This window comes from Aricia agestis, chromosome 2, assembly GCF_905147365.1.
Source record: "Aricia agestis chromosome 2, ilAriAges1.1, whole genome shotgun sequence".
In the NCBI taxonomy this organism is placed as follows: domain Eukaryota; kingdom Metazoa; phylum Arthropoda; class Insecta; order Lepidoptera; family Lycaenidae; genus Aricia; species Aricia agestis.
In genome coordinates, this window is record NC_056407.1 from 2024341 (window position 1) to 2037847 (window position 13507).

General features: G+C 34.0%; 1 protein-coding gene across 1 annotated transcript; it reads right to left on the minus strand.

Moving 5' to 3' along the window:
• Positions 1 to 156: 156 nt before the first annotated feature.
• On the minus strand, positions 157 to 12710 carry LOC121740059 (homeobox protein MSH-B). Its single transcript, XM_042132772.1, has 3 exons — positions 11984 to 12710; positions 852 to 997; positions 157 to 685 (listed from the first exon to the last, which is right to left on the minus strand). Exons 1-3 carry the CDS (start codon positions 12297 to 12299, stop codon positions 179 to 181), a joined length of 969 nt encoding a protein of 322 aa, XP_041988706.1. The 5' UTR covers positions 12300 to 12710; the 3' UTR covers positions 157 to 178.
• Positions 12711 to 13507: the final 797 nt, after the last annotated feature.

The window sequence follows — 13507 nt, forward strand, 5'->3', positions numbered from 1 at the left end:
ATTATAATGCTTATTCAAATGGGGTGCTCAAGCTTTAGATTTTAAAACCTAGTTTAACCCAAAAGTAGGTATGTGGTTTTAAATAAGAAAAGGATTTAGATGAATAGTCGTTTATTCTTATCATACAACCTAATATATCATAATAATTTATATATTTATCTTCAACTAGGCACAAGAACTAAATACTAAAATTCTCTTCCAGTCTTCTCAGATGGTTCACATCAGACTCTTGCGACGGAGGATGGTTTAGAATGTTATTTTTGTACAAGTCCAAATTTCGATGCGCGGTAGCCATATTGTTGTAAACTTCTCGCGGCACGAGACGATTAGGAACTTTGACGTTTCCTGTCAAATTGCGTTCCATATTCAAAAATACTCTGTCCTGTTGAAACGACGGCTGGGGAAGGACGAACGGCACTTCCGGTTTTGGTACGTTTCGGAAGACGCTTCTGTCTATTATTTGAGTGTTTATGTTGGCTAGGTTGTTTAAAGACTTCGCCCACTGCTGCTGCTGCGTCGGCGGCAGGCGGTTCGGGTAGTTGAAGATCCAGAGCCGGTCTCCGACGAACATGGGCCGCGGAGTGATGATGCCGAGGCTGCTGTAGTACTGCTGAGCCAGAACCTCCACGTCGCTAGTATATTTTCTCTTCCACTTCGTTCGACGGTTTTGGAACCATATTTTTATCTAAAAGAAGTTAGCAAAAAATAGAACATTGTTTTACGTTGAGAAAACTTCAAAGCGAGATAATACTATTATGTATCTATTTTTGTCTCCACTAAAGCAAGTATGTACTTCCGTATCTTACAAATGACTATGATTGATTACTATCAATGGTATGTAGTCAACATACCTGTGTTTCGGTGAGTCGCAATTGTTTCGCCAATCTTCCTCTAGCAGCCACGGAGAGGTATCTGTTTTTCTCGAATTCGGCTTCTAGACTTTTAATCTGCTGCGCGCTGAAGGCAGTTCTTGCTCGCTTACCACGAGAGCTGCATCCTGCCAACAAAGAAATAACTAAATAAAATATAAATGTTAAGCATATGAAAAATTCTTTTTCCAATCAAAAATATTTTACTCGCTACTTTTGCTTCACGATGCGTTATTTGCATTGCAAAACTATCTTATGATAATAAATTATTATCATAATCATCTCAGCCGAGTATTCGCTGGCAAACTTCTATCGGCCATTAACTAATAGTATACGAGGCTCATTGTACTAATTCATGTTCTTAGTATTTACGACTACAATCGCTAAGCGGACGCGGTGCATCGTCACATGTCAACTATTTCAATAAACACCTCAGACTCTGAGTAATTAGCGGCAATTTATCAACATGTCATTCTACGGATGCGCCATCTTGGTTTCAGTTTCCCGCGTTAATGAGCGCGCGAAAATAAACGTCAAATATATTTTTTAAATGTTCCGCGGCGAGCCAAAGCGGTTTAAACGAGAATGATATATTTTTATTTATATTTATTTGTACAGAACAAAATATTTATTACGCCTATAATTTACGCTAAATTGATCTATTTTTCCGAAGAAACGACCAGTCAAGTTACTATAAAAACGATTTATGTTTTTTCTTGTAACTGTTGTGGCTTTCATTTTATTAACATCGAAAGAAGCCATTTATTATGCGAAAACAAAGCCATTTACCTCGTTTGAAACTTTATCGTCTGGTTTTTAAGATAATTTATGAAAATAACTAGTAAATAAAGAAATATTATGAAAATGAAAATTTTGTCAAAATATGCTGATTGCAAATGAAAAACACACTTCAGGTTTATTCAACATTAAATCACCACTAGAGGTAATAGTTATTTATTAATAATCATATTTCGTATAGCACGTAAATTACTGATACCCCAATAATCGTACCTAAAACCTAATAATTCAAAGAGTGAGACGTAATATTTTAATGAAGCCGTAAGTCGTATCCCGCCTGAATCAATTAAACTCGAGCACTTCTGTGAAGACAAATCCAAAGAGTTTTACAACTTTTTAATGAGCGCCAACCGTTTACTAAATTACACTCGGGACGGTACCGCTCCTCTTTTTTTACCGATAAATAATTAGAAGGGGAAAGACTTAACTAACAAGAGTCGGGAGGCGCGGAGATTTATCTTTTCCGAACGAATTTAGAAAATGAGACATCAGTCGTCTTTAATGCGCGTTCGGATACTCCGCTCGATTTTATTTTGTTGCGTGAACAACGTCATGAAGCCAATTCGAACGGCTAATTTGAAACGGAACGCGTTTGAATTTCGAACACAAAAATATTTGAGCGCTATAATCGTTGACAGCTCGTAAATAAATCTACTGGGATTTTTGGCGCGAATTCGCTGCTGGCGAAGGCGTGTTTAATGGGCTATTTTAAATCAATTTGAAGACCACTTCACAACTAATTACGACATAAATTCTTGATTATAGAACTAGTTGTGCGCATCTTTGTCCGAAAATAATATAATCGTGAACCTAATCATTGGCCACAATATTTGATTTATTATTTTTAGGGTTCCGTACCCAAAGGGTAAAAACGGGACCCTTTTATACAATATAATACAGTTATTTTTCTGCCCTCTTTTACTCGATTTCGATATCGATAATGGCAACATCGATATATAGTATAGGAACTTAATATTATATTACCTATTATGAAGCCAGAGAAAAAAAAATCTCAAAAGTTGGAGAAAAAAAATATTTGAAAGCTTATTTGTCACTAAAATATATCATAAATCATGAGTTCAAGTGACTAGAGATTGCAATCCGGATACTTCGAAATCCGAAAAACCCGGATAATCCGGATTTTTTGGACCTACGAAAAATCCGGATTTTAAGTTTTGAAAATCCGGATTTTCGGTTTTTTCGAATAGTTGGTAAAATTATGAAAAATAAGCTTTGTACGTAGTATAAAATTAATTGAGATGTATTGTGTAGCATCTGACATACAAATTCACATTTGTTTGATGGTGCTATCACAAATTTGCGCGCTCAATAGGTACCTATCTCAGTACTTGGTATGTCCAACATTGCATTGTTTAGTTATTTGGCGGTTGTAAATTGTGTATTAACATTTTTAAATGGTATATTAAAAAAGAACGTCATTTTTTAATATCTTATGACCTACCGTTTATTTTACTATACATTTTACTATTTAATAATATGACTGCAATCATGAGAAATATACAATAATTATTCTTTTAGGATATTGTCAGTATTTAATAAAATGGTTTTCTATAAAATCTTCTGATTTGTAAGTTTGTCTAATAAAATAAAGGAAAAGGGTTTATAAAATATTAAAATGTTGATTTAAAGTTTAAAGAATTATTTTAAGTTTTTTTATTCTGTACAATAAGCCTATTGGGGCAAATTTATGCTGGGCAAAGGTTCCCCTAGGATATTCCACTTATCTCGCTCCAGCGTCACTGCTGATATGCCTCCAAGGGAGAGTTTGCAACCATGTGCTAGTCTGAGGTCTTTGCAATAATCGGTTGCTCACAAGAAAGCCAAGAGATGATAGTTTATAAAAATATATTCATCTTCTCTGACAGTCAAGCTGCACTTAGCACTCATGCAGCAGAAATTTCGTACAAATTGGTTCTAGATTGTGGTGATACGTAAAACATGCTGGAAGAGAACAACAACTTCGATTAGTATGGGCCCCGGGTCACATTAACGTCTTTGGTAATGAAACCGCTGACGATTTGGTTAGGCTTAGAGCTGAGAATCTCATACATATACGGTCCCGAAGCGGTCTGTGAAACATCTCCTATTACTACAAAGCAAGTGCTCGAGGCATGGAGTCGCAAACTAAGAAAAGAGCAATGAAATTATACTTCTGGCCTTGAACATTCTAAAGCACTAATTCCTGGCTTTTACAAAACTAACTATTAAAACTTATTCTGTAAAGATAAGAATAAAAATCTTTACGTTTACATAATAACTAGTATTACTAGCATTATGACTTGCAGATTCTAGGAAAAGGGCCGAGACATATTTTAACTAATTTTGTTTTTACCTCGTTGACTATACTAATTTACTTAGCATCTGCAGCTGCTGCAGCTCAGGCAGCTGAAACTCACCTATTCTACTATAGAGGAAATTGGTGGCACCAATTCCAACCACATCGTTCAGTTTATGAGGAATAAGTAGTCACAATACATCCTCAGGAGTCGTGGTAACTTAAGGGCTACAGTAACCTGCCTTCAAAGGGAAAAAATGCTTCCAGGACATCTAGGCTAGATACCCACTCTGTCAATATCCAGCCTAGATGCATGTGGATAACACGACCAGCCCAATGCTACTTTAGCCAATGTCTTGACTACCACGTCTGAGATTCTTGTTTGGATGAATTTTTTGTTTTGTCGAGAAGACTTACTTCCAACTTACTGCGATCCATTGCTCTTTGGAAGGCCCCGAGTTGGATTTTTGTAAATTAGTCAATGACCGAGTTTGCGCTCCGTTAGTTAGGACGAGTGAAATACACATGTCGACGAATCTGCGGTTCCCTGAGAGGGGTATGTCTTCCTTCATCAGCTTCTTCATGGACTAGTTTCTCTATATTTCCTTGTCTGTTATCAAAAGAAACTAACTGGCCCAAGTACGTCCACCTCGACCTTACATCTCGTGCTGTTGGTCATTGATTGTGTCTAAGGTAATTTTTATTATCTGTATTCGTAGGAGCAAAAAGGGCTTAGTCGTCCATAAAGCGGAAATTGTTTAGGATTTTATTGTTAACTTAAATTCCACTTATTCAAATATATTTAAAAAACCGAGATATTTTTAAGTTGTAAATAATGTCTTCATTATCACATACTGTTATTTTAAATTCTTACTTCGTCACGCCCATGTGAAAATCACTAACTTAACAAAAATGTTAATTGTTTTAAGACGTCTGATATTGCGCTTTTAAAACGAATGTTTAATAAAGAAATAACAAGAAAATAACTCGTATTTAAAGCTATTAATCAAAAATATTAGAAAAATTTCATAAAATCCGGATTTAAATTTGTCAAAATCCGAAAATCCGGATTAAAAAAAAAAACGTTTTTTGCGATCCCTAAGTTCAACATTTTTTTCTCAAAATATTGAAAAAAAAAACTTTCTCTGGTTTCATACTAATCTGACCTATAGGCTATACCACAGAATATATCGATGGCCCCAACGAATAAACGTGCAAGAGCTCTTACCCAAAAAAAAATTTTTTGATTTTTCGTTTGCATGGCCTATGATACACCTATGTAAATTTTTTGGAATTTTTTTGACTTAAAATAAAGATTTTATAGCACTGTAAATCTTTATTGTACGGAAAAAATAATAACTTATGTCACATTAATAATATAACATGCGCTTATTGCAGATTCTTTTGTTTATTTGAGTTACCAATTTTCAATAGTATAGCTCTTATAGTCTCGGAGGAATGTGGCTGTGACATAGGGACGGACAGACAGACATGACGAATCTATAAGGGTTCCGTTTTTTGCCATTTGGCTACGGAACCCTAAAAAGAAAACATAGGGACATTGTATTAGTGGCCGGTGGCCGTAGATAAATCAGGAAAACAAAAATAACTCTACATCTACAAGCATTATCCAGGAAACAGGGGACAACGTTTGTATGGAAAAAAAGGGCGGTGTGGACTCCTCTTAAAACAGCCTAAACCCCCAAACTTGTATCTATAAGGAATCCGGAGTTCTCTTAGTATCTTCAGAACCATAGTATACCTTGGTGCAAAATCTTACGTTTTGGTAGCATATGCTTAGGATGCTTCTCATAAAGTTCACTCGATCACTCATGGATCCCATTATCAGATCACCACTTTTGTGAACATGATACCAAATTGGAGTGAAACCTAATACAACAAAATAAAAATTTTGAAAATCGGTTCACAAACGGCGGAGTAATCGTTGAACATACAAAAAATATCCACATCCGAGCATAATACAATCTCCTCCTTTTTGGAAGTCGGTAAAAAATAGACCATGGCAGAATAACGACATAATATTATAATAATAGTCAAGACTTTCAATACTCTACAAAAGCAAAATATGAAATGTGAGCAACTGTCGTTTTTAATTGTTTAAAAATTCGTAACGGTTAAAAAATTATAGGTTAAAATTTTCTTAATCGCTCTTAACATAATATACAGGGTGTAACAAAAAATAAGTGATAATACTTAAGTGTGAGTGTTATCACTAAAACTGTAAAGTGAAAAAAAAATTTCGTCTTTCAGCACTGCTACTTTCACAGTGAACTCTGTACAAGGAACACGTACACATCCTAAAGTATTATCACTTAATTTTGTTACACACTGTAAAGGTAGGTAATTACATAAATATTTTTTTAATATACCTACCTAATAAGTATTTAAATAATTCTTTTGACCAGAGCAAACCTAGGGCATAATAGTTATTAATATTTTTTTATGATAGCATTAAAAAATATTAATAACACCAGCTATTCTGATGATGTTTAAATATTTATTCAATTAGAACTCAAAATAACATCCCAACGAACTTTAATTGGCGCCAAAAATAAATATGGCGTCGCAAGCATGGCGTAAACGTCAATGAGGCAACAAGGCGCGAACTGCTGAGTTTTTTTATCTTTTTTGATGTGATGAGTTATTGAGCCTCGAGTTACTTAGCGCTCGGCTTACAGCAATTAATTTGTAATTTTAGTTTAAACGGAGACGTGTATTCATTATGTTTTTTGGCAAAGTGACTCGTATGACGTCAAAAAAGTCTTCACTTTTTAATAATACTTCCGTTGACTTTGTAGACTTGGCAAAAAGTGGAATATAAAACGGCGAAGAGCGTTTTTTTCTTTTAACAATAATCTATCGCTAATATTAATAAAAATAAAAGGTTTTTTTTTTACTCCGAAATTACTAGACAGATTTGATGCATAAAGTTGATATACCCAGCGAAATAGAGAAACAAAGGCCTGAGCAAGCGAGATGTTACTATCAGTAACACTGCGTGGTAAAAAGAGACGTGTGATACATGACAGCAGCACTCTTTTTTTGACGTCCAGTCGGCACGTGCCGCACGTTGACAATTTAATCCCACCAAAACATTAAATGTAAAAAGGAGAAAAGCAAAATATTCCATAGCTATGCAATATATCTATCGTAAAAAGTTTTCAGATCACATTCAAGCCAAGCCTTCAACTTATTTTGTAATTTAAATCAACATTCAGTGAATTTATCAATGGTTTTCTTTATTTTATAATTTTTATAGTGGCTCGGCAATGAGCACAAGAAAAACAAATATAAAACTTCATATTTGGGGTAGTTCATACTTGCACAAACGGCAAGCGTAAAGTGTTTTTTAGCATGTAACGACGCATGTGGACGATGGTACCCAATAAATCCATACAGTGGCTGATTATTTCTCTAGTGCTCATTGCCAAGCCACTATTATAATTATAAAATTAAGAAAACTATTGATAAATTCACTGAATGTTGATTTAAATTACAAAATAAGTTGAAGGCTTGGCTTGAATGTGATCTGAAAACTTTTTACGATAGATATATTGCATGGCTATGCAATATTTTGCTTGGCTCCTTTTTACATTTAATGTTTTGGTGGGATTTCATTTCTTTTTTTTAGGTTTCTTTTCTTTTCAGGTCACGTTAAAACTTTTCCGTACTTAGCTTAGCACCCATTCTCTATATCTAGGTATATATTCTAGGTCGTAAAATTAATTGATAATAACAGGTAGGTACTTCTACAAAGTACAAATTCTATGACGATAGCCCAACAACTTTTGAACTTTCAGGAGGTTATTCGTGCACCGATGTTACTTTCGATTGAGTTAACGACCTATTCCGGATTTTTTTAAACCATACTAATTATACTCCGCAAACAAGCGATACCGCGATATAAAGAGAGTGCTACACCATCTATCGAGTATGGAGTGTACATCGTAATTAACAGTTCTGATTTAATTTATATTTTATGAAGTCGAAAATCATTTTTAATGTTCTTGCAAAGCCAAAAACATAAAAATCTTTTCTTTTATTTAATAAAGTTATATTATACTTTTCAGTTTTTGACGGTGATGGGGTCACTTCTAACAAGGAAAATATCCCATAGGGTAACCACTAACCATGTTCCCCAATTTGCAAGAGTTCTAAAATAGTCATAAAAATACAGAGCTGTAGCCGTTTATATTGTATTCATCGGGAAACTCCTTTTTAAAAGCTTTTATTTAACTTGCCCTGTACAATGTATGTACTCGTAAGACAGGTTGTTGAGTCTCGCGAGTCGCGACAAGCTTTTATTATCATGCAAATTGTATAATAATATTATATTGAGGTTTTAACTTAATAGTTTAAGAAAAATTAAGGAGATTATTTTCTTTTTAGAGTATTTAAATAAAAGCTTTTTTTTTTTAAATTATTAGTAAGTATTCTTTGTGATTTGAGACATTTCTTATTTTCCTGCCCTAGGTCCGTAATGTTCCTACTATTTTTTCAGATATCATGTTTTTCAAATAACTACTTTAACACTTTGTCTTCAGTTGCTTTACAAGCCTCTTTTGGTCTTAACATTTTAGGTTACTTCATCGTACATACCCGAAAAATATATTAAATTTATCTTTTATGAGTTCTAATATATTATCTTTTATGACACAATAGACATAACGACCAGTAGTTCAACTACAAAGAAACGGACAGGTTTCAATATCTTGATGAATTCTTAGATTAAAATAATAATTTATTTACTTGATTTATTTAATATTGGTTTATTGACATTTAATTTAAAATAGACATACCTATTATTGCACTAAGATTGTAGAATTAAGTTTGATTAAGAAGTTATTTGTTTCATATAGATAATTATTTTTTGACATACTTTATATTTTGTTTAGTAATAACTTATTAATTAATTTCTATGCATTCTCTCTACTATGATAACATTTGCACGCTACTTATAGCAGAATGTTTGTACCATTTATAATATTGTAAGAACTTTTGTAACCTACATTCAAGGCAAATAAATGATTATGATTATGATTATGATGATTATGAATATCTGTCAAATTCGTCGGGTTTCACTAGGATTATGAACGGAATGTGTCTCGCGCTGGCTGATATAATTTATTTTTAAATATTTAAAATAAAGATTTCAATATTGGATTCTGTCAATTTTAATCGCATGTGCCAAAACACAAACAACAATACGACCAAAGAGGAACACGTCTAGCGAATATGTCATAGTTTTAAATTCGTCTGTAACAAGTTGTCAACCCTAGCGACGATTTTCGTCATAATACGTCAAATTTAAAAATATCAACATCAGTTCTAAGTCGGCATACTCTATCATTCTGTCTAACTATGTGTACAAGCGAGACAAAAATAAAATATTATGATTATTTTACAGTAAAACATAAATAACTGTAAAAATGTAGAGTTATTTTTCATCCTACTAATATTAAAAAGGCGAAAGTTTGTTTGGATGTATGGATGTGTGGATGTATGGATGTTTGTTACTCTTTCACGCAAAAACTACTGAACGGATTTTAATGTAACTTTACAATAATATAGCTTATACATCAGAATAACACATAGGCTACAATTTTAACCGACTTTCAAAATGGGGGAGGTGTGATGTTCGTTTTCTTATATTCAACGATTACTCCGCCGTTTGTTAACCGATTTTCAAAATGTTTATTTTGGTATATAGGATATCATCCCAATTTGGTATTATATTCACAAAAGTGGTGATCTGATGAAGGATTCATAAGTAATCGAGGGAACTCCTCAAAACTTATAGGGAAACATGTGGTGACTTCGGTTTCGTGAGAAGTATTCTAAGCATATGCTACCAACAAGTAAGATTTTGCACCGAGATATACCTGGTATACCGTGGTTCGTAAGGTGCTGAGAGAACTCCTAATTCTTTATAGATACAAGTTTGAGAGTTTCGGCGTTGTTTTAAGAACAGAAAGCATATGCTACTATGCAAATTACATTCATCATCATCATCATCGCTACCATATTATACCATTTCAGTCTTTTAGATCGAGACTCGAGTTTGTCAAGCGATAATTAAAAAACTATAAACCTGAAGAGTATGTTTGCTTGAACGCGTCAATCTCAGGAACTACAGGTCCGATTTAAAAACTTATCTCAGTGTTAGATAGCTCATTTATCGAGTAAGACTATAGGCTATATATTATCACGCTAAGACTAATACGACCGAAGAAACTCAGGAAAATGTGGGAAAAACGGGGAAATATTTTTTATGGGAAAATGTACAGTTTCTGTAAAATTCCTCATTTACGCGGGCGAAGCCGCGCGGGACATCTAGTGTTTAATAAATGCTCCGATAGGCGCATAAAGAGTGATTGCCGCTAATCATTAAAAAATATTTCCTAAGCAGGAGCTTACTGGGCAAGGAAACCAGAAGAAAAGTGTCGGTCCAAGCCCTTCAGTAGCTGAAGGACTTGAACCGATACAAAGAGGTAAAGAAGAAAAATATTTCATTCTTAATTTTCCGTAAACAAATAGCACATAGCGCGCCTCCTCATATTAAAATAATAATATGAAGACAAAGAATAAGAACGACACTTCAAGATTTTTAACCCTTTTATTAGTGTACTAGCGACCCGCGCGGCGCGCCTTTACGACGCCCAATTCGCAACGTGCAGCAGAAATCGTAATATTTTAATTTCGCCATAACATTAAAACCAAACGTCCAATTTTAATCATTCAAAGACCAAATATTATCAACATTAACTGTACTTAGTAATGAAATAATTTATTTTGATAAGAATTAATGTCATGAGTAAAATAAAGGCATTTAAATGTAGTCAAAAAACATTTCAAGATTTTTTAATAAAAAAATGGTTATTGTGCCTCACTCAATATAGATAGGTATAGTGTGTCGCGGACTTTTTTGTAGATATTTAAAAGATCTACAATTACTTAGAACATTTTATGGTTCTATCTTTTATAGTTTAGGCAGCGTACGCGAAAAAAGTAACATTTCTGGTTGATTTTTTACACCTTGCGTCCGAAAATCCCAAATATCTTACGGAACATAGAGTTCCGTAAGATATTTGGGATTTTTCCAAAATAAAATTTAGCTTATGTTCAGCAGAATTAATGTAGAATTCCAATGGTAAAAGAATCTTTCAAATCGGTCCAGTAGTTTCGGAGCCTATTCAAGATAAACAAACAATCTTATCTTTATAATAGTAGTGTAGATTCGTTCAAAGCACCGGTGGCCCGACACGACATGAGTAACATTCTGTCTACTCTGACATGAGGTAATGAAGCACTCTGAACAAATGAAGCTTAACTTGACAGAACTTTCAACAAAGAGAAAACTTGGTTTTAGAACCACTCTATATTTTATTTATGTTACTTATCTATCTTTAAAACTTCATGTAAAATTAGGTCCTCATCATAATCCTCATAAAATTGCAGCAATTTAGGTTCTGGATTTAAAAATAAGTTATTTATGAATAAAATTTAATTATATTATAGTGAATGTACCGTAACTTCTTGGTGGAAATTCATGTTTCACAGTTATAATAATATACACTTTTCGTGTACTTTTTCCACTTTTATTAATTACTTAACAATTATGTATCACACGACCGGTTTCGATAAAATCCTCATCACCTGATGATGATTTTATCGAACCTGTGAAAATTTAATTAATCGTTTTGAAAACTGTTCTACTTGTTGACCCAACATCGATTTGAGAAGTAGCCCACCCGAAAGAAGACTAAAAACTCGCAAGAGCCCACTTTTTTTAGCAACACCTTAATTTGGAGTCTAGACAAAATATTATATTCATGTGGTTACTAATTAATATCCGGGCAAATCTAAAATTTTATCTAGGACTTCCATGACATGCTTAAACGCATTTTCTAGTTGAAGAAAAAGTCTAACTGATTAAAGAAGTTATTATTTTTAATTTTTTAAGTTTATTTTTTAAGTCTAACAAATTATTTGCTCTTACCTGCTTGGTAATCAGAAGTTTTCATCTCAGGTAACTCCTGCACATCACTGGCATTAGAACTTTCTACGTCTAATTGTTCAGAATCACTACTTTCTTTGTCATCATCATCAGATTCTGCTTCAAAATGATTCTTAACGCGATCACTACCAAAGTAAATATCATGTGAGGTCGAAGGGACTTCTTTGTCAACACTATTAAATTTATCTGATAGTAAATTTTCAATAGAAAACGGCAATTTCGTATCACTTTTATTAATTTTATTACTGCTGTCAATATTATCGTCAACATCCATAGAATCTGATTTAATAGCTTCCATTTCTTTGTATATCGTCACTATAATACCACTTATAACTTAGTTTACTACTTCTTTTTTCTACTTCTGTTCACTGCGTCTGCGCTGCACTCCCGAAAGCACGAGACAGCCTTATCAACCAATTTTTCGTCCAACACTGATTTAGTATCGAGTAGCTCACACCCGATAATAATTTAAACTAATTCCAAAGTTAACGACGCGTTTTTGTCAATTTGAAATGCAGGAACGACTGCAGCTATAGAAACGTTAACCGACTCGTCTGAAACATTTTCTTTGAGCTCCTCGAAAACTCTAACGTCGTACACATACGATTCAAAATGTAACGACGCCGAAGCATCTGGCAAAGATTCTGGTCCAAATGAAGATGGAAAACCTCGACTAATGGGCGTCTATAAGGTTGACAATTTTGTATGCTACATTTAAGCGCGTCAAAACTCAAAACCGACTCTACCACGCGACGATACAGTCGTATTTTATTTGAAACAACTTAAGCGATGCAAATAGCTTTCAACGTTGTAAATTCGAGATATAATTAGCTATAAACCAATGGGAAGTCGGGGGGCGTGGCGGCTGCGCGCGCGTCGCTTTTAGTACGTCAAATTGATATTTATTTAGGGAGTCCCGTGAAATATGCCGAAGCTCATTAATTGTGATAATTATTTAGTTAGTTCGTTTAATTGGACGCGTCACGTGGTAAGATCTTGGAGTTAAGGATAATTGCCTTGTACCGAGGGATAATGCCCATTCCACGTAATCAGTACTGATGTTGATTTGTGACTAAATTCAAGCGAATTGTCCGTCTGCTATTTATTGTTTGCAGTTTATTGGCACGGGATTTATATCCTGTGTGTTCGTCACAGGCAGCGGAAGTTCTGCTCTATCTCTCCATAAATGGAAATTATTGCTAGTCGTAGCGATGATTTTTCAACCATCGCAATTTGAAGCAGTCCTATAACTTACTATTAAAATAACTTTGTGATACAGGAAGAATGGTCAATGGATGAAATAGTATTTAGCTTGGCAGTGCCTGAAAAGGTATCATATTTGACCTGCGCAGTTCAGCGAAATTCTCGCCAACAAACTCCTTTCCGAGTGTTACAAATTTAAGTACTTTCTGAACAAAACAATTTTTAAATAGTAATAGTATTCAAAATAGTATTGGGCTGGCGACCGTAGCTAGGCAAAGATATTGACTGAATTTGTACAACCGT

What these genes read in the sequence shown, in the direction of transcription:
- LOC121740059 (XM_042132772.1), bottom strand. Translation starts at nt 12,299, where the DNA reads ATGGAAGCTATTAAATCAGATTCTATGGATGTTGACGATAATATTGAC. An exon ending in AACTTCTGATTACCAAGCAG is followed by an intron (nt 998 to 11,983) that starts GTAAGAGCAAAT and finishes CTTTGTTGGCAG; the next exon opens with GATGCAGCTCTCGTGGTAAG. An exon ending in TGCGACTCACCGAAACACAG is followed by an intron (nt 686 to 851) that starts GTATGTTGACTA and finishes AACTTCTTTTAG; the next exon opens with ATAAAAATATGGTTCCAAAA.